The following is a 20,925-nucleotide window of genomic DNA, read 5'->3' on the forward strand; positions in this document are numbered from 1 at the left end:
TGTCCTCAATCTGGCAACCTGTGTGTGCCTCAAGTCTGAGGAGGAGGGGCCGGGTGAAAAAACCCTCTCCAATATTTTGAATTTGGACTGCAATACCTAGTTCAACCACTCTGTGTCAATCCTACATACAGCACCTTTAACTAATGGGACCTTATTTTAAATTCGATCTATCTGTCTGTGTCTTATCTATATGCATGTTTGTCTATCGGTCTATCTATCTATCTGTCTGTCTCTTTCTATATATCTAGATCTGTCTGTCTATCTATAGTGGTGTGAAAAAGTCTTGGCCCCCTTCCTGATTTCTTATTTTTTTTGCATGTTTGTCACACTTTAATGTATACACCACTATGTCCAACTGCTTTGAGCGTGCGCACGTGAGGTGTGTACGTGCTCTGGCGTAGTTTACGTTAATGGGTGTGTTGATATCCAGCCGAAGAGCAATCAACCATAACTTCAAAAGTATGAACTTTTTATACAGTCTATGGTAGAAACTCACCTGAAACTGTGTTGAGCTCCCTAAATGAAAAATCCACTGGAGATCCAAACATGTTCCAACCTCCAGACTGCAGAAAACAAGATTTAAAAAAAAAAAATTGCAATAAGATTTAAAAGGCCATAGAGCAAAAAAAATGGATTTACATACAATGGCAATCAAATGTAAACCCAAATAAATTTGTAATTTTAAAAACTTCTCATCGTAAATTTTAAGTGTTCTACTTTTGGGTCACGCCAGTAACAGTTACGGGCGGACCCCAACAAAATTACTATGGAAACCATTAGAGTAGCATAGGATTCTGGGAGATGTAGTCCGTTCGCTTTTCGGGCGGTTTCTTTTTCGTACTTACTTCACTTTCTCTGTCTGTTTCATCATAAGACATGGCTTTAAACTTTATCTTTTCAAATCTCTAAAACCATAAGAGGAATATATTACTTTTTGGCGTTTTATAACGACAGCAAAAAGCGTCGACTTTTGAAAAACTTCCTACAGGGGCGTTGCGGAAGAAGCTGCGTTTCCATTGGCTACTTTGATTCGAGTCAGCCAATGATTTGTAGTGACTGTTGTTCTTTTGACAGATGAATACCGTGTTTCCAGAGAAGCATGTCTGTGAGTTCGTTCCCATGAGAGATGGGATTAGACTCCTGAAGATCTGCTTCAAACTGTGAGTTGCCATTTTGAGACTCTTGGATGGTAAATATGGAAATACCTTTATAACTAGCACTAACCCGGTTTACTTCTGACATGCTTTATCTGTTGCTTTAGAAGGGGCACGGAGAGCACTGAGGATTTTAAGACTTTATCCCTTTACAAGAAAGTGGAAATCATTTTCAGTGTTTTGCATGGTGAGTTTCAAAATGTTGTCTTTTTACAATTTGATGCATATGTTCTGCATCCCTGGCGTTGCATCAGCTGTCATAGATAATAATGCTCGATTGGACGTTTTATGAAATTAATGAGAAAAGTTTTAGAAGTGACAAATTATGCTCTGTTTGACAGTATTTGTTGCATAATGTTGATTAACACAGAATATTTTTTTTTTGTGTCTAGGCCTAATTATTTTGAAAAGCATTATGGAAAGGCACTTGAATGTGACTATTTTGTAATCTCTCCTCCTGTCATGACCATGTCCTTTAGCATTTGCATGATATGCAAGATACAGCAATGTTATTTACATTTTTATATATATATATATATATACACTATGGGTCAAAAGTTTGGAATCAGTAAGACTTGTAATGTTTTTTAAAGAAGTCTCTTCTGCTCATCAAGGCTGCATTTATTTGATCAAAAATACAGAAAAAAAACGTAATCTTGCAAAATGTTATTACAATATAAAATAATGGTTTCTATTTTAATATCCTTTAAAATATTATTTATTTCTGTGATGCAAAACTGAATTTCCATCAGACATTACTCCAGTATAAAGTGTCACATGATCCTTCAGAAATCATTCTAATATGCTGATTTATTATTAAACTTATCAATGTTGGAAACAGTTGTGCTGCTAAATATTTTTTTTGGAAACTGCAATTTTTTTAGGATTCTTTGATGAATTAAAAGTTAAAAAGAACAGCATTTATTCAAAATATAAATATTTTCTAACAATATAAATCTTAGCTATCACTTCTTAAAAATTTAACACATGCTTGGTGAATAAAACTTTTAATTTCTTTAAAAAAAAAAAACAATAATAAATGTACTGACCCCAAACTTTTGAGCTGTAGTGTATATTGTTAGAAAATATTTATATTTTAAATAAATGCTCTTCTCTTTTAACTTTTTATTAATCAAAGAATCCTGAAAAAGTATCACAGGTTTCAAAAAAATATTAAGCAGCACAACAGTTTCCAGCACTGATAATAAATCAGCATATTAGAATGATTTCTGAAGGATCATGTGACGCTGAAGACTGGCGTAATGATGCTGAAAATACAGCTTTGCATCACAAGAATAAATTAGATTTTAATGTATATTAAAAGAGAAAAACATTATTTTACATCGTAATAATATTTCACAAAATTAAATTTTTCCTGTATTTTTGATCAAATAAATGCAGCCTTAATGAGCATAAGAAACTCCTGTAAAAAAACATAAAAATCATTCTGATCCCAAACTTTTGACCGGTTGTGTGTGTGTGTGTAAAGACCATGTTCCATGAAGATATTTTGTACATTTATTTTTTTGCAGCCTTAGATTCCAGATTTTCAAATAGTTGTATCTCGGCCAAATATTGTCCGATCCTAACAAACCATACATCAATGGAAAGCTTATTTATTCCGCTTTCAGATGTATAAATCTCAATTTCAAAAAATGGACCCTTATGACTGGTTTTGTGGTCCAGGGTCACACACACACACACTATATATATGTATATGTGTGTGTGACCCTATAGATGTGTATATGTGTGTATTTTTGTATGCTTGAAATATATAAATGTTCCTATTTTAAAGATAGTATTTCCTTGCTTACAACTTCTGTCTTACATGTGCAGATGATTTTCACCTCACCAAAAGACAAAGTTCCCTCATCTTACAGAAGATCAGTGAAGGGATTGACCTGGAGCTTCAGCTTGCTAAGGTATAAATTTGTGCTCTAAATCAGGGGCGTTCAAACTAAATAAATAATAAAAACAGTAAATAAATGAAAATTATTATAAAATGATGTCAAAGTAAATACATTAAATATGTTATAAAATTACTTAAAATTAAGTAGTAACAGGTGAAAAATAAGTAATACTTGTATTAAATTAAGTAATAATAAGTAATAAAATTACATTAAGCAATATATTAATAATATTATTATAATACTGCAAAACAATAATTAGGATGGGCGATTGCATGAGTGATCATATTTGGGTTCTGTGGTATCAAAAAGAAAATGACATGCTAATCATAGCTTTGTATTTATGCTGCATGTGTGGAAATGTTTTTGCATAACAAAAACTAAATAATCTCATTACGAATCGCATTTGAACAGTCAATAGCAAATACTTAAACTAATAACAAGTACATGCTTTAATGTACTCGCATGTTGTCAAGCTTTAATAAAAAAGGCAACATTAAAGTGGTTAATATGACTGACTTACTCTCCTATATTCTAAGTTTTCTGAAGCTTTGTATGAGGAACAGACCAAAATTTAAGAAATTACCTTTACTGAGTTCTCTAAATTTTTGTGACTGTGGTCACTTATACCAAGCTTATTTCTTGGATGAATTGTTCCTTTAATGATAATGCAGGTCAAATGTTGTGCACTTATTTGTGTTAATGTATGTGTGCAGGTGGCGCTTTTGCTTTGTTACTGCACTTTTAAAAAGGGCATTCTGCTCCCAATGGATTCAAATGTAGAGGTGAGTGTTTACTAATGACCGCTTACTAGATGCTTTGCTTTTCTTAGCTCCATATCTAGTATTACTGCAACAGATATTGAATTTTAAAATTGTCACTCTCTAACATAGGTTCTTATTTATCTCTTTCTCTGTCTGTGTCAGTCGGAAGTTACATCCATGTTTCGTTTTGTAAAAGATGATGCTGATGATCTGTCTTTAGACGAAGGTCTAGATCAGTTTCTAGCCCAAGACTGTAAGTAGTCACATTGCTTAGTGAATTGGATAATGTTAAATTAAATCTATGCTCGTCTATTAATCATCTATCTCTCCCATGCACGCTTTCTGTAGCTTTTATGAACTCTGTGAACTCTAGCAGTGGAAGCAGCGGCAGCTCGCTGTTATACACAGATGACGAGTCTCCGATCGTCGGCCGATCCCAACGGCCTCCCAGAGTTCAGTTTCAAGAGCTTTGTACAGTGGCTTCCAGCTCGGACTGGTCAGTGTGTTTTTTTTCTTCTTCTAATGGACAAAGCCACGGTTAAGACAGCTGACTCCACTGTGATGTGACCTTGTATCACACAGAGACTCTCTCTCTCACACACACACGACAAGCGCGCGCACACACACACACACACACACACACACACATAAGATGTGCAAAACAGTAGCTGATTCAGAAGCGCCAGATTAGGGCCTTTCGCACCGCAGGAACCTTTTCATAGTACCAGAACTAATTGTGGAACTACCCACTTTTCGGCGTGTTCGCACCGCCGGAACTGGGTGTGGTTTTAGTACCGGACTGCCTTTTTCTCAAATTTAGGTTTCCAGTAATTAATTGAAAAAAATGTTTGTTTAAAGTAGAGCCCAACCGATATGTTTTTTTGGGGGGCCGATACCGATATTAGGGAGTAAAAAAAGGCAGAGATCGATAAATCGGCCGATATTCTTTGTGTATATTATAATACAGTACCAGTAAAAAGATTGGACACTTTCCCATTTGTGCGTCCAAACTTTTGACTGGTACTATATATAGAATACAGTATATACATAAACACATTTTTTGCCATGATCACTCAAATGGTGATCAAACACTTATAATGATGTGACAAAGATATGTAATTTAACAATAAACTTTATTATCCAAAATGAGTCTGACATCAGTGCACTGAACAGTAAAGTTGATGTTTATTCAACTTTATTTCAATTCAATTCCATTCAACTTTATTCCGATTAAGTTTTTTTCAGTTCGGAACATTCATTCACGGATTTACGCTACTGTCTTCACACACAGATGAAACTTACTAGAGAAGTGTGACATAATATAAATAAATAAAATTTAAATTCACGTCTCGCGCACTTTAATGCCCTTTGAATGTAACCTGCACGTTCCCTTCGAACTGGAATCATGGTGGAATATCATGTGAAGTCCACTTCGCAGGGCACATAGGGGGCCCCGAGACATACACTTGATTCGGCGTTCGAGAGGGTTTCTCGAGCTGAAGGGATCCCCCGAATTTGGTGCGGATCCGCTGCACCGTTACGGAGATATGGCTGTTCAAAATTTAAATGGTATTCCATACACTTAAGCTTTAAAGGGGTCATATGATGCTGCTAAAAAGAACATTATTTTGTGTATTTGGTGTAATGCAAATTCATATCGGTGGCATATACGATATATCTGTGACAGGCTCATATCTGCCGATAAAATCGGCAAAACGATATATCGGTCGGGCTCTAGTTTAAAGTAACTTTCTTTTCTTGTACAGTCTTCTCCACAGAGTGCATGAGGTTCTAAAGCAATGCCAAGACTTAAAAACAGACAACTCCCAAAAAGAGAGAAAGATTGATGAATTGACAGAGGAGAATGGAACACTTACTGCACAGGTGAAATGCTGTTTCCTTGTTTTGAAGTTCTGCTTAAAAGTAATGATCAGATCAGATCATTTTTACCTGTCTCTGGTCCCATCAGGTGCGAAATGCCTTCGCTCAGCTGGCAAGAGCTGAGGAGGAGGTTGCCAAACTCACACTGGCTCACGAATCGGCACAGACTGAGTGGAAGAGCAGAAAAGAGTTTCTGGAAAATGAGCTAAATGAGGCCGTCACACATAAGGTAGATAATTTCTTACATATTGGAATGCAATCGTTATTCTTATCATGTTCTGTATTCTTTGTACTCTCTGGTATTAATCTGAGTCTGTTTTTTTTTTGTTTTTTTTGGTTCTCTTCGTGCAGGAGAGTCTGAGTGAGCAAGTTCAGATACTTCAGGGAAAGATCTCCGTTCTGGAGGATGAAGATCATTTTTACCTGTCTCTGGTCCCATCAGGTGCGAAATGCCTTCGCTCAGCTGGCAAGAGCTGAGGAGGAGGTTGCCAAACTCACACTGGCTCACGAATCGGCACAAACTGAGTGGAAGAGCAGAAAAGAGTTTCTGGAAAATGAGCTAAATGAGGCCGTCACACACAAGGTAGATAATTTCTTACATATTGGAATGCAATCGTTATTCTTATCATGTTCTGTATTCTTTGTACTCTCTGGTATTAATCTGAGTCTGTTTTTTTGTTTTGTTTTTTTGTTTCTCTTCGTGCAGGAGAGTCTGAGTGAGCAAGTTCAGATACTTCAGGGAAAGATCTCCGTTCTGGAGGATGAACTACAGAAAGCTCAATCTCAAGAGAAAGGAGAGGTTTTGGGGCCCATCATAGAGGTGAGATGTTCTGTCTATCTGTAAATTTCTTTAAATATATTTTTTTGACAAATTTTTATATTTTGTTATTTATAGTTATTTGATTTCTGCACTTTAGTTTGATGTTGCAGAAAGCGTGCATTCACAATGTGACTGTTACTTAAGTTCAAGTTCATTTGCATCACAAAATTTAATGTGTAATATTATGGTTACGTTGTTGCAAATCTGACTTATTAGTACAACAATAAAAATAATAATTATAATAATTCATTACATTTATATAGCGCTTTTATAAGCACTCTTGAAAATGTAGTGAGCTAAGCTAACAGTTACTCTTCATTAAATGAAGCTTCACTACTCTAAAGCTATAGCCCTGGGAAATGTAGCAAGCTAAGCTACAGCAACTTGGCAAAAGTAGTTTACTACATCTAAGCTATTTTTTTGAACCAATATCATAACAAGTCAATGCTCTCTCAGTGATCAATAAAACTGTCAGTCAAGCAGCTAGACAGGCAATAGTTCAGTTTAGTTGTTTATTCAACAACTGTTCCAAACCAATTTGGCAACAAAAATCAGTATCACGTACAGGGCCGGATTTACCTCATATTGTGACATAGGCAAAATTAATTTTTGCTGTCAGCCAGAAATTTTTTTTGACAAATTTTTATATTTTGTTATTTATAGTTATTTGATTTCTGCACTTTAGTTTGATGTTGCAGAAAGCGTGCATTCACAATGTGACTGTTACTTAAGTTCAAGTTCATTTGCATCACAAAATTTAATGTGTAATATTATGGTTATGTTGTTGCAAATCTGACTTATTAGTACAACAATAAAAATAATAATTATAATAATTAATTACATTTATATAGCGCTTTTATAAGCACTCTTGAAAAATGTAGTGAGCTAAGCTAACAGTTACTCTTCATTAAATGAAGCTTCACTACTCTAAAGCTATAGCCCTGGGAAATGTAGCAAGCTAAGCTACAGCAACTTGGCAAAAGTAGTTTACTACATCTAAGCTATTTTTTTTAACCAATATCATAACAAGTCAATGCTCTCTCAGTGATCAATAAAACTGTCAGTCAAGCAGCTAGACAGGCAATAGTTCAGTTTAGTTGTTTATTCAACAACTGTTCCAAACCAATTTGGCAACAAAAATCAGTATCACGTACAGGGCCGGATTTACCTCATATTGTGACATAGGCAAAATTAATTTTTGCTGTCAGCCAGAAACCTCCTATTGGCAGGGCTCTACGCTTACTTTTCTTTTTAGGAGCACGTTCAAAATTTTAGGAGCACCTTCTAAACAATTATCCAAAATTTTATCAGAAAGTAGCCTTCCCATTACGAGGTGATATTTGACTCCTCTAACTTTATTAAAAGTATGTCATCTTCTGTCAAATTCTTAAAAGATTTTTTATTTTTTTTTTATTTTAATTAAAACGACAGAATAAGAAATATAAGTTACCAATCAAATTAAATCAGTATTAACAAAATTAGTTTGTAGAGGTGGCACAGAAGAACACAAAAGTGGCTTGGTGTACTTTCAGACATTTAATGAGGCTCAGAAGTGGAATGAGTGCAATTAAATCAATAAATTCATGATGATATTAATGTTTTAAATATACAATTTTGAATATAGAAATATTAAATAATTTAAATAACTGAAAAGATACTTTAAAAATGAAACAAACTGCCAGCAGGGGGCAGTAAGTCACTGATTTTTATTACTGAATCATTCATTCAATTGATTCATTCGAACAGCTGATTCATTCAGGAATGAAGCAAGTGACTGTCTTTATGAATGGGTAATCATGAATCACTGACTCACTAGATTCATAAAAATAAAAAAAACGTTAATTCATAAACGAAGCACTGCTGTGTTTGAATGGAGACGCGCAGCGGCTCCGCTGTGTCTTTGTTTTAAACTATTTTCGACGACGAAATAGAGCTAAATCAGACAATAGTGTTATAGTCAGACAATGTAAGTCACTTAATATTAACTTCTTGTTTATTGAATTGTATTGTATTAAATCAGTATCACATTTACAAACCATTAAAAGCTGGCACTCATCTTAGTTCATCGCGATCTCACATTTATAATCAACGAAGCTCTCTACACTGCGCAATGAATCTCTTATTTACACCCTGTCTACACTTATGAAAGGATTCATGAGATATGTCTGTGATACATTACCCAACGCTGCAAAAACACATAGAAAGCTTTGAAGCTCCCCTGAGCAATCACAAGTACGATGATGATCGGGTCAGTCGCACTGGTGCTCCTAAAAAATATTTCATAGTCGCACGCAGTAGTTTTCAGTCGCAAATGCGACTGAAATTGTCGCACTGTAGAGCCCTGTATTGGTAGTTGGTATTGTGGCTTTATTGTATATAGATACATTAATATAAATGGTAACACTTCACAATAAGGTTCATTAGTTAACTAGTGTAGTTAACATGAGCTAAGAATGAACAATACTTCTGTAGCATTTATTAATGTTAATTGTAACATTTACTAATGCATTATTAAAATCAAAAGTTGTTTGTTAACATTAGTTAATGCACTGTGAACTAACATGAACTACCAATGAACGACTGTATTTTCATTAACTAACATTAACAAAGATTAATAAATACTGTATTAAATGTATTGCTGATTGTATGCTCACGTTAGTTAATAAATTAGTTAACATTAATGAAATCTTATTGTATAGTGTTACCATATAGATGCATAGGTCTACAAATAGGATAACATAGGCTACGTTTATTTGCATTGTTGCATGTGTCATTATATTATTAACATTTCACCAAAGTCAAGTGCAAATACGATGCTTTTGACCAGCGAATGTTTTTTCCCGTCAGTAACGCCACATCAAAGGCAGTACGGGCATCGCATTTACATATTCGTGAACTTGCAGTTTACACAGTTTTCTGTTGCTATGCGTCTCTTTTACTGATCCAGGATCAGTGATCCTTAGCGTTTATATTTCCGATTTGAGCTTGAGTTTCAGAAATGCTTTGGGTAATGTAGCTTTTGTTGACGCTACCACGCTACTTGATCAAATAAAGAGCTTCGCTACTGAAAAGCTATTTGATTAAGAAAACAGCGATGTTACTGAGAAATGTAGTTAAGCTAGTAACGTCACTACTTGTAGTCGCTACAAGTAGTGACGCTACTGCCCAACACTGGTGAGGGGGTATCTCCTCGTCCACCACCTGTGTGCAGCATCCACTTGGATGATGCGTCGGCAGCCATAGTGCGCTAGAACGCCCACCACACACCAGCTTATTGGTGGAGAGGATATCAGTACATATGGGGCTGGTTAGGAGGCCATGATGATCAGAGGCCAATGGGCAAATTTGGCCAGGATGCCGAGGTCACACCTCTACTCTTTTCGAATAACATCCTGGGATTTTTGAATGACCACAGAGTCAGGACCTCGGTTTAACAACCCTTCCAAAAGACGGTGCTTTTTGACAGTATAGTGTCCCCATCACTATACTGGGGCGTTAGGACCCACACAGACCACAGGGTGAGCACCCCCTGCTGGCCTCACTAGCACCTCATCCAGCAGCAACCTAGTTTTCCCAGGAGGTCTCCCATCCAGGTACTGGCCAGGCTCAACCCTGCTTCTCTTCAGTGGGCAACCAGTCTTGGGTTGTAGGATGATATAGCTGCTGGCTAAATAAGGTTAACATGACCTAACATTTCCAATATTTCTACAGCATTTGCCAATCTGAGTTAATTTCTAGTCAATTATACATTTTTTTCCTAGTCATTTCATTAACTATGTTTTCATTCTAATCATTTATTAATCATCGTTAAGATGCACATTTTTCACCTTGTCTTCAATATCAAACAAAATTGATTGAACATTTTCATCAGTAATTAGCTCTGCCTTTAGTTTAAATACAAGACGGTAAAAAATTTAAATACAAGCTTGTTTAATCAGAGTCTGAAGTTCTTGCAGTACCATCATGTTCTTGCAGTACCAGTACATGGATTCACTGTGAAATTAGAAATATTATAAGATACAACAGTTTAATACTGAGCTGAAAACATTTTACTGGAGTTGTCTAGTTTTGACTAACTTTTTTTTAAATCTCTTGATTTTCTCAGTGGGAGAAGCTTAAACAGGAGTTGGCAGATCTGACTCGTAAACTCGCTCAGCTTCAGGATACTATTTCCCGTCTTGAGAAGGAGAAGGCAGAAGTTGAGGCTTTGTTGGCTGAGGAGAGAGGCTCTTTTGAAAAGGAAACCAAAAGACTCCAAATGGTGGTGTTCGATCTAGAGCTGTCCATCAATAGCATCCGTTTGGAGAGAGAAACACTGCAGGAGGCTTTATGGACACAGAAGGAAATGCTCACCACACAAATATCAGCTCTGGAAAGTGACGTTTCTCGCCTGCAACAGGTGGAAGTGCAGTTGACAGCAGAGATCAAAATCTCTGCAGACCTTCGCCAACAGAGAGAGGAGCTGGAGGGGAAGGTAGCCTCTTTAGATAAGAAGGTTTACGCTTTGCATGCTGAGATCCAGGGTTTGGAAGTGGAAAGAACATCACAGCAGGATGCTCTGAATGCCCTTATTGTTGACTTGCAAAGTGCCAGAGCCACAGTTCAGGATTATGAGAAGAAGCTGGAAGAGCATCAGAAAGTGGTGCAAGAAAATGAATCCCTGAAAAAGAAGGCATGCACATTGCAGCAAGGTCTTGATGAGCATCTGCAGTCCACTGGAGACCTTCAGGAGCAAATAAATATTCTCAGACAGGAGAAAACAGAGGAGGAGAAAAAGGTTAGTCAGGCTTTGACAGAAATCAAGAGTCTCCAAACACAAATTCTGGATCTGTCCCAACAGATTTCCCTAAAAGATGAAGAAATCAGAAATCTGAGGAGCGAGTATGACAATGTAGGCCATGAGCTGAAGCTTGTAAAGGAACACAATATTGAAATAAATGAAATGATCAAATCAAATCACAAAGAGCATGAAGACACTGTTAAGAAACTTCAGCAAGAGCTCAACTCTGCTTCTTCAATTGCTTCAGAAAAACAAGAAGAGATACTGGTTCTGTCAGTGGAGGTAACATCTCTTAAAGAGCAGATCTGCCGTTACAATGAAAATGAAGTGCAGAAACAGCAAGAATTGTCTGTTTTAGAGGCACAACACAATGTGTTGAAGGAAAACATGACTTCTATTAAGAACCAGTTGGATGAGGTGACCGCTACAGCTTCACAGAAGGAATCTGAGCTCCACTTGCTTCAACAGGAGCTTTGTCATCAAGAAACCCTGAGAGAAAAAGCTCAAGAGCTTGAGAAAGCCAGTCGTGAGGAGCTTGAGAGGACTGTGAGTGAGCTTCAGGCCACAATCCTGGAGGTAACCTCTCTTGTCTCAGAGAGAGAAGCTTGTCTGAGTTCTCTTCAAGATGAGATGACGGATCAACAATTGAGGGCCAAGCAGTGTGAAGATGATCTACGTAATGAGCTGAAAGAGAAGATTGGAAATCTACAGGAACTACTAAATACTGCCAATCACGATGCTGCGGACAAAGACCATCTTCTGCAGTCTTTAAATCAGAAGCTGAAGCAGGTGGAATTGCTGTGCCAACAAAAAGAGAAAGATGTTACTGAGATGCACCAAGCAAAGGAAGACCTGGAAAGGAGGATTATTGAGCAGAAACAACAACTGGATGAGTGCCAGCAGAATTTAGAAATGCTGAGAAAAGAAAGAGACCATCTGTCCACTCAGGTATCATCTCTCCAAGAAGAAATCTGCTGTTCCCAACAAGAAATGTCTGTGTTACAGGCTGATTACAATGTTTTGAAGGAAAACTTGTCTGCTCTTCAGAACCAGTTGGTGGAGGTGACGAATACAGCTCCCCAAAAGGAATCTCAACTCCTCTTGCTTCAACAGGAGCTTTCCCATCAAGCGACCCTAAGAGAAAAAGCTCTGGAGCTTGAGGCAGTCAAGCGTGAAGAGTTTGAGAAAAAGGTGAATGAGCTTCAGGCCAATATTGTAGAGGTCTCCACTATTGCCTCTCAGAGAGAGGCTCAAGTAATTTCCCTTCAAAATGAGGTGAAGGATCAACAATCGCGTGCCAAACAGTCTGAAGATGATCTTCGCAAAGAATTGGAGCAGAAGGTTGGCACACTACAAGGAGAACTGGATACAGTCAATCGTTGTGCTGTGGATAAAGACAAACTGCTGGGCTCTTTGGATCAAAAGCTCAAAGAGATGGAAGGGCTTTTCCTTCAAAAAGAGAAAGATGTCATTGAAACGCATCAAGCAAAGGAGGAACTAGAGAAGAGGATTGTTGTGCTACATGTAGAGACACAACAGCTTTCTGAGGGCCAGAAGAATTTGGAAATATTAAGGAAGGAAAGAGACCACATGTCAACTGAATTAACTTCTCTTAAAGAGGAAATTCGTGGCTACCAGGACACTGAAGTGCAGACGCAACAGGTGATGTCCGTTTTAGAGGTTGAACGCAACATGTTAAAAGAGAACATGGCTGTCCTTGAGAAGAAGTTGGTGGAGGAAACAACTGCAGCTTCACAGAAACATTCTGAACTTCTCTTGATTCAAGACAAGCTTCACCAGCAAGAGAGTCTTAAAGAAAAGACACGGGAGCTTGAGACTGCCAAGTGTGAGGAACTTGAGATAACGGTTAATGAACTTCAAGCTAAAATCCTAGTGGTCTCTACACTAGCTTCTGAGAGGGAGGCTTGTGTTAATTCTCTTCAAGATCAGTTGACAGATCAGTTGAAGGCTAAACAGTCTGAAGATGATCTCTGCAAAGTGCTAGAAGAGAAGGTTGAATCCCTTCAGGGTCAACTGGAAACTGCCAGTCAAGACGTCTCAGACAAAGACCAACTTCTGCAGACTTTAGAACAGAAGCTGAAGAAAATGGATCTGCTGTGCCAGCAAAAGGAGAAAGATGTCCATCAGGTAAAGGAGGACTTGGAGAAGAAGATTGACAAGCTTGTTGTTGAGAAACAACAGCTGGTAGAGTGCCAGCAGAATTTGGAAACAGTGAGAAAGGAAAGAGACAGCCTGTCAACTGAAGTAACCTCACTCAAAGATGAAATCCGACATTACCAGGAAAAAGAAGTGCAGAAGCAACAGGAGATTTCTGTTTTAGAGGTTGAACGCAACACAATAAAGGAGAACCTGTTTACTTTCAAGACACAAGTGATGGAGTTGACAACTACAGCTCTTCAGAAGGAATCTGAGCTTCTGTTGCTTCAAAAGGAGGTTGGCCAACAAGAGAACTTTAAAGAAAAGGCTCAGGAGCTTGAGAAAGATATAAGAGAACTTCAAGCTAAAATACTACAGGCCTCCACTCTTGCCTCTGAGAGGGAAGGTCAAATAAGTTCTCTTAAAGATGAAATAAATGATCAGCAGTTAAGGGCCAAACAGTCTGAAGATTATCTCTGTAGAGTGCTTGAAGAAAAGATTACAACCCTACAAGGACAACTAGAAACTACCAGTTGTGACGTCTCAGACAAAGATCATCTTTTGCAATCCTTGGATCAGAAGCTGAAACAGGTGGAACTGTTGTGCCAACAAAAGGAGAAAGATGTCCTTGAGATCCAACACTCAAAGGAAGATCTGGAGAAGAAGATTGGTGAGCTTCTTGTTGAGAAACAACAGCTGGTGGAGTACCAGCAGAATTTGGAAATGGTGAGAAAGGAAAGAGAAACCCTCTCAACTGAAGTCCTTGAGATGCAAAACTCAAAGGAAGACCAGGAGAAGAGGATTGGTGAGCTTCTTGTTGAGAAACAACAAAAACTTGAGGAGTACCAGCAGAATTTGGAAATTGTGAGAAAGGAAAGAGACAACCTATCAACACAAGTAACCTCTCTCAGAGATGAAATCCGAAGTTACCAAGAAATTGAAGTGCAGAAGCAACAGGAGTTTTCTGTTTTAGAGGTTGAACGCAACACATTGAAGGACAACCTAGTTGGTCTTAAGATGCAAGTGGCAGAGTTGACAACTGCAGCTTCTCAGAAGGAATCTGAAGTTCAGTTGCTTTCAGTTGTTTGTGAGCAAGAGAACCTTAAAGAAAAGGCTCGGGAGCTTGAGAAGGATGTAAGTGCACTTCAAGCTAAAATACTACAGGCGTCCACTCTTGCCTCTGAGAGGGAAGCTCAAATAAGTTGTCTTAAAGATGAAATAAATGATCAGCAGTTAAGGGCCAAACAGTCTGAAGATGATCTCTGCAGAGTGCTGGAAGAGAAGGTTGTAATCCTACAGAGACGACTAGAAACTACCAATCATGACGTCTCAGACAAAGAACAACTTCTTCAGACTTTGGATCAGAAGCTGAGGAAGATGGAACTGATGTGTCAAAAAAAGGAGAAAGATGTAATTGAGATCCAACACTCAAAGGAAGATCTGGAGAAGAAGATTGTTGAGCTTAATGCCGACAAACGTCAACTTGATGGGTTCCAGCAGAATATGGAGATGCTGAGGCAAGAAAAGGACTGCCTGAGTTCTCTCAACCAGTCTCTCCAGAGGGAGTGTGACGCCTCCCAGAAGATTCGAGCTGAGCTGGAGTTGAAGGTGGAGGAGCAAAATGGTTCCATTCTTGCTCGTAAAAAGGCTTCCCAAAAGTGTGAGGAACAGAATCAGGAACTCCTGGAGCAGCTGAAGACAAAGTCGGAAGCAGTAGAGCACTACAAAGCACAGGTCTGTTTTGAATTAGATCTTTCTGTTTCTTTCACGAGTATTTATGTTTCTGAGAATTTGTTTTGGACAACCTCCAGTTTGACATCTCTTGCTACACTTTTTCAGGTGGAGAAGGCCAAGAATCACTACAACGGTAAAAAGCAGCTGCTGGTGGAGGCTCAGGAGCTGAACAAAACTCTTGAGCACTCGTTGGAGGCCAGCAAGAGGGAAGTCAAAGATCTGGAGACGGAACTGACACTGATTCGTATGGAACTAGACCAGGCGAGCACCAAGGAGAAGGACCTTGCGGCCAAAGTGAAAAGCTTGGAAGCACAAGTTAGTTTACTGTTTAATATTAAAAGAATGTGGAAATGGGACTGAATCAAACTTTGAATTTTGAGTTTCCTGTCCAGTTTCATGTCTAATTGTGTGCTTGTCGTAGGTGGACTTTGCTGACAGGCAACTGCGAGAGCAGAAGAAGATGACCAATGACAAAGAGAACATGAGACACAGAGAAAGTCTGTATACCAGAGTCCAGGAGAAACAGCAGGACACCAGTACAGACAGCTTGGAGTTTGAGCTGAATGATTCGCTCAACGCTAACAGGTAGTGCAATGAACCTAATCATAAAAGCTTCTCACATTGTATTCCAGGAAATTCATGCATTGTCATTGTACATTTTTTCCCAATTTGGTAGTCGTTCGGCAATACCGGGTGAATCCAGCACTCCACTGGTACGTAGTTCTGAGCGTTTGGCCGCTAAACGTCGTGCCTTGGGGGCTGAATCCCTGGAGACTCTCTACTTCACGCCAATGAGTCATCAAGGCATCAAGCGTAAAGGGGACTACAACGATGCTTTTGAGCACAAACTACAGTCCAGCATCACTTCCATTGGCGATCTTGTGGTTGACTCTGCAAAGAAGCTCACCGCTTCGGCTCGCAGGCGTCGTACTATGCAGGTTATCAACCTCACCATGGTTAAGGTAGGAAATGTACAGCCTCCTACTTGCCTTCTGCACTTTATTGGGTTAAACAAAATTATTTGTAAAGTAAGTCCCACATTTCAAATTAGAGCCAATCAGCAAAATCACTGTCAGGTCTTCACATGAAACTTTGGCTGAACCAACCTGGAATATACGCTATTTTAAGCTATTTGAGCATAAGAAAACACATTTATGAGACAGTTCCTCTCAGGTGCTATTGCCGATGAGACATTTTTCTTTTAAATATGAGTTTGGCAAGCATTTTATGAGGTTTTGCTCTTTCCACATTGAAGTAGATTGAAGTTGTATTTGTATGACTGAATATAGCTTCCCAAAGGGACCCGGTAAGAAAACTGTAGGGATGTAATGACGCATCCCAAGCCAGTTGAAAATCAATAAAAATGTGACGATTCAAGTCGGTTGAGATATTAAACGAATTGCGATATAGTTGGGGGGTTGGGGTTTATATGAATATATGTCTGAGGGGAACAGACTGACTTCAGAAAAGTTTACGTGGTGTTTTCTTTTATTCTTGCCTCTGTATAATGCATATTAAAGTAGTAGTTATAAGCACTGTTTTGTTTACAGCAGTAACTAAGGAAATGCTGTATCGCTGCTGTCCCATAAGTGCCACCTGCTGTCAGAGAGTGAAACTGCGCTCTCATTCAGATTTCAAAAATATACAATTAAAATTTCGCAAAGAAATGTGCAGCATTTTATCTGAGAAATAATAGACACCTTTTTATTTATAATTTGTCGTAAAACTAATTTTTTGTTAAAAAATAGTGAGAAAATTGTATTGTAAAATCATTATCATAAATCATATCAATTGTGAGTTGAGTGAATCGTTACATCCCTAGTAAACTGACTTGTCTTAAAATGCTCTTTGACTAGTACTACTACTGTTTGTGGCTCCTAGATCAGGTCTCTTTTTTTTCTTCTCTAGTACTGGGTCGCAAAGGTTCTTTGTTCTTTTATTCTTGCTTGTTTAGAAAGCATCAGGAAGTGCTGAAGGCGATGAGTCATTTTCTAGTCTGCACTCTGCCCGATCTCAGCCCAACTTGGCAGTTCAACATTCACGGCCATTCTCCATGGACCTCTCAGAGGAAAGTGCTACAGCAATTTTATCAAAAGCAGACACCCTTCAGCGTCTGCCTGGATATCGCAGAAGCACTGTGCACAACGTTGTCCCACCAAGAGGTGAAATGTTGTCATTAGACCTCATTGCTTACAGTTCATAGATGCAAACTGAGATCAAAATAGGTCACCTATGAGATTGGCTTAGATCCAATGAGACAGTGTTTTATGGGGGGGGGGGGCTACTTGCGATCTTACAAGGGTAAATAAAGAACTGGGGCCAGTTGCAGACTGGTCATAACTTTTTATATTCAGTTATGAAAAAGTGAACTGGTCTTATTTGTATTGGAGAAGTAAGACTGATAACCACTTGGTAACTGCTAGTAAGTTTTATATAGTATTTTCTTCATTCTTTACTAAACTATCTAAAAAGGGTAATATTTTATGTATTTGAGGTCTGAGATGTGGGAACAGGGAAGAGAGAGAGGCCAAACATTTTGCGTTTTAGGTCTAATCAGCCAATATTGTCTTAAATAGCCTGCATAGCATTTAATCTTTTATAACATGGGATTTTGACCAAATATATTCAATCTTGATTTTTGTAAAATGTTGCAACAAAATGTAATTTTTTGTGTGTGAAAAATTACAGTTTTGGACATATAAGGTAATAAAAAATATTTTTAAAAAAAGAAATTCCATATGGAGCATGCCCCCGGTTCTCACCTTTTTTTCCCCCTTACCTATTTGCATCTATGACCGTTAATTTTGTGGATTACCAGTGACATTTTAGTATAATTGAGATACTGTTGTAGTTTTTATTTATATTTTTAATTAGTTTATATTTTCTATATTTTGTGTTATATGATAAAATATAAATTTTATTTCAGATTTAGTTAGTTTTTTTAGTACAACAGGTAAATTAAATGAGAAATGTTGTCTTGGCAACTAGCTGAAATAAAAAGTTTATTTATTTTTTACAAAATAAAAAGTGAAAATGCAGTATGGCTTATTGTGATTTATTAAATTGTAAAGGCTGCTATTTAAGGCTATGAGAATATTAATATTTCTTATTTTAATATTCTTGTTTTAATGATTGTAATAATAAATATAATTCATATTTTATAGTAATATTGATGTGTAACATATGTACAATAACTTAAAGGGTTAGTTCACGCAAAAATGAAAATTCTGCCATTAATTACTCACCCTCATGTCATTCCAAACACGTAAGACATCATCTTCGGAACACAAATTAAGATATTTTTGATTCATTCTGAGAGCTCTCTGACCCTCCCATAGACAGCAAGTGTCCTTACACAATCAAGGTCCAGAAACGGAATCCATGTGACATCAGGGGTTCAACCGTAATTTTACGAAGCTACGAGAATAGTTTTTGTGCGCAAAGAAAAGAGAAAAAAAAGACTTTATTCAACAATTCATCTCCTCTGCGTGCTTTCATCTCCAATGTTTACGTTCAGTGCATACTCTCTAAAATGGCACCATAAATAGTTGAATAAAGTCGTTTTTTTTGCGCACAAAAAGTATTCTCGTAGCTTCGTAAAATTAGAAAAAAAAGACTTTATTCAACAATTCATCTCCTCTGCGTGCTTTCATCTCCAATGTTTACGTTCAGTGCATACTCTCTAAAATGGCACCATAAATAGTTGAATAAAGTCGTTTTTTTTGCGCGCAAAAAGTATTCTCGTAGCTTGGTAAAATTACGGTTGAACCCTTGATGTCACATGGATTATTTTACCGATCTCCTTGCTATGTTTCTGGACCTTGATCGTGTTACTTGCATTGCTGTCTATGGGAGGGTCAGAGAGCTCTCAGAATTCATCAAAAATTTGTGTTTAATTTGTGTTCCAAAGATGAACGGAGGTCTTACGGGTTTGGAACAACATGAGGGTGAGTAATTAATGACAGAATTTTCTTTTTTGGGTGAACTATCCCTTTAATATAATAGTAATATAATAACTTATTTTGTGTGTTGTGTAGCCACTAGTACGTTCTGTATTGGAGCAGAGAATGAACCTGAACATGCTGCAGATGACTGGATGCGCATCGCAGAACTACAGACGCGAAACAAAGCTTGTCTGCCTCACTTGAAGAGCAGCTACCCTCTAGAGTCCAGGGTAAGCTTGGAATAGTTTGCTTTTGTTGCATTGTTTGTAGAAGACCAGAGTCAAACTATCGTTTTGTCTCGACAGCCCAGTCTGGGACCCTCATTCACTGTAACGGATGAGGACCTGCGAATGGGTGACCCAGATGAGACGATCCGACGTGCATCCATGATGCCATGTGAGATCCAGGAGTCCCTGAACACTCGCCGCTTCTCCCTTGCGCCAAGTTCGAGCCAGAGCTCTGCCGCCTCCCAGCCCCAGCGCGCCACCATGTTGCCGGGTCAGATCCGGTCCAGCACTGCTGCTCACCGGGCCGCTCAGCACACAAAAACAAGTTCAAACCTACGTGCTTCAGAAAATAAACGCAGCCCGCTGGCTCCCAAACGCCCCGGCTCTCAACTGCAAGGCCCAGACACACCTGAGGTATGAGAATATGAAGGGGCAAGTATTGACCAGTTGGTTGAGCAGCTCTGAGAGTCACTTCTTCACAACAACCTTTAAAATAAAACAAATGTGACACATATATGACTATTACATCACTATTCTTTTTCACATAATTTACCTTTATTCCACATTTCCTGCTTTGATGAAGCCCCACCCTCAGAAATAGGCGATGGGCGCACAATAGATTTTAATTCTCGGAGTAATCCTCTAAAAATTGTTTTAAAGGGGTGGTTCACTGATTTTTTTTCTAGGCTTGATTGTGTTTATGGAGTGCAGTTAAAAAAAAACATTCTTTTTCACATAATTTACCTTTATTCCACATTTCCTGCTTTGATGAAGCCCCACCCTCAGAAATAGGCGATGGGCTCTGATTGGTTAGCTAACCCAGTGTGTTGTGATTGGCTAAACCGCCTCTAGTGCATGTCTAAACTGCCCGCCCCTCACCCCAGCTGCATGTGCTCCGGTGGCATTGTAAACAACGGCGTCCTTAATATCGCTTATCAGTTTGAGCCCGATTGAGAAGCAGAGGATATTATTGAAGTGGATCGTGCAGAACCTGTGCAAGCATGGCTTTTAATGGTAGGCCTATGTTTTATGTTTGTTGTGGTCTCATACTTTTAGATACTTATTTATAAATGCTACTGCTTCTGTTAGCTTTTAATATACGGTTTTATCCTGATTAAAGCTATAATACAGTACGGCAACTGTATGCGCGTCCATGTTTAACGCTTCTCATAGCTGTGTATAATTGGAACAGTTCATTGTTGGAGCTGAGTTGAATGAGAGGGAGAGAGAGAGAAAGGGAGCGAGAGAGATGCAGAGCAGGGGGACGCGAGGAACAGGATTAAGAACCGCTGCTTTAGAACATTGATTTTGAAACTTGTGAATCCATTAGAATCGTTGGAAGACAGAATCGCGATTCATTATGAATAGATTTTTACGTGCTCCTCTAGTTTTCTCTTCCTCTTCTCTAAAGCAGCACAGCATGGCCTCGCCCCCTTTGCTGCCTTTTCCCGAGGGCGGGGTTTATCTGGGTTTGTGATGTCACGAACCCGGGAAGTAACTTGTTGTAGTCCCTACCAGCCGGTTTTGTAGGCATTAAACTGCCAGAATTTTAAAAGA

General features: G+C 38.3%; 1 protein-coding gene across 1 annotated transcript in view; it reads left to right on the forward strand.

The window, feature by feature from the left end:
- The first annotated feature begins 1,074 nt into the window (after nucleotides 1–1,074).
- Nucleotides 1,075–20,925, forward strand: part of LOC107560838 (nuclear mitotic apparatus protein 1-like) — a 25,513-nt gene continuing 5,662 nt past the window's right edge. The window contains exons 1-16 of the mRNA XM_016245106.1: nucleotides 1,075–1,160; nucleotides 1,262–1,341; nucleotides 2,991–3,076; nucleotides 3,778–3,846; nucleotides 3,988–4,078; nucleotides 4,174–4,321; nucleotides 5,592–5,709; nucleotides 5,795–5,935; nucleotides 6,413–6,526; nucleotides 10,632–15,197; nucleotides 15,303–15,512; nucleotides 15,619–15,782; nucleotides 15,874–16,159; nucleotides 17,152–17,359; nucleotides 19,235–19,371; nucleotides 19,447–19,782. Coding sequence (XP_016100592.1) covers nucleotides 1,075–1,160; nucleotides 1,262–1,341; nucleotides 2,991–3,076; nucleotides 3,778–3,846; nucleotides 3,988–4,078; nucleotides 4,174–4,321; nucleotides 5,592–5,709; nucleotides 5,795–5,935; nucleotides 6,413–6,526; nucleotides 10,632–15,197; nucleotides 15,303–15,512; nucleotides 15,619–15,782; nucleotides 15,874–16,159; nucleotides 17,152–17,359; nucleotides 19,235–19,371; nucleotides 19,447–19,782 — 6,840 coding nt within the window. The remainder of the gene's footprint in view (nucleotides 1,161–1,261; nucleotides 1,342–2,990; nucleotides 3,077–3,777; nucleotides 3,847–3,987; nucleotides 4,079–4,173; nucleotides 4,322–5,591; nucleotides 5,710–5,794; nucleotides 5,936–6,412; nucleotides 6,527–10,631; nucleotides 15,198–15,302; nucleotides 15,513–15,618; nucleotides 15,783–15,873; nucleotides 16,160–17,151; nucleotides 17,360–19,234; nucleotides 19,372–19,446; nucleotides 19,783–20,925) is intronic.

This window comes from Sinocyclocheilus grahami, unplaced genomic scaffold (genome assembly GCF_001515645.1).
Source record: "Sinocyclocheilus grahami isolate Dianchi unplaced genomic scaffold, SAMN03320097.WGS_v1.1 scaffold746.1, whole genome shotgun sequence".
Taxonomy (NCBI): domain Eukaryota; kingdom Metazoa; phylum Chordata; class Actinopteri; order Cypriniformes; family Cyprinidae; genus Sinocyclocheilus; species Sinocyclocheilus grahami.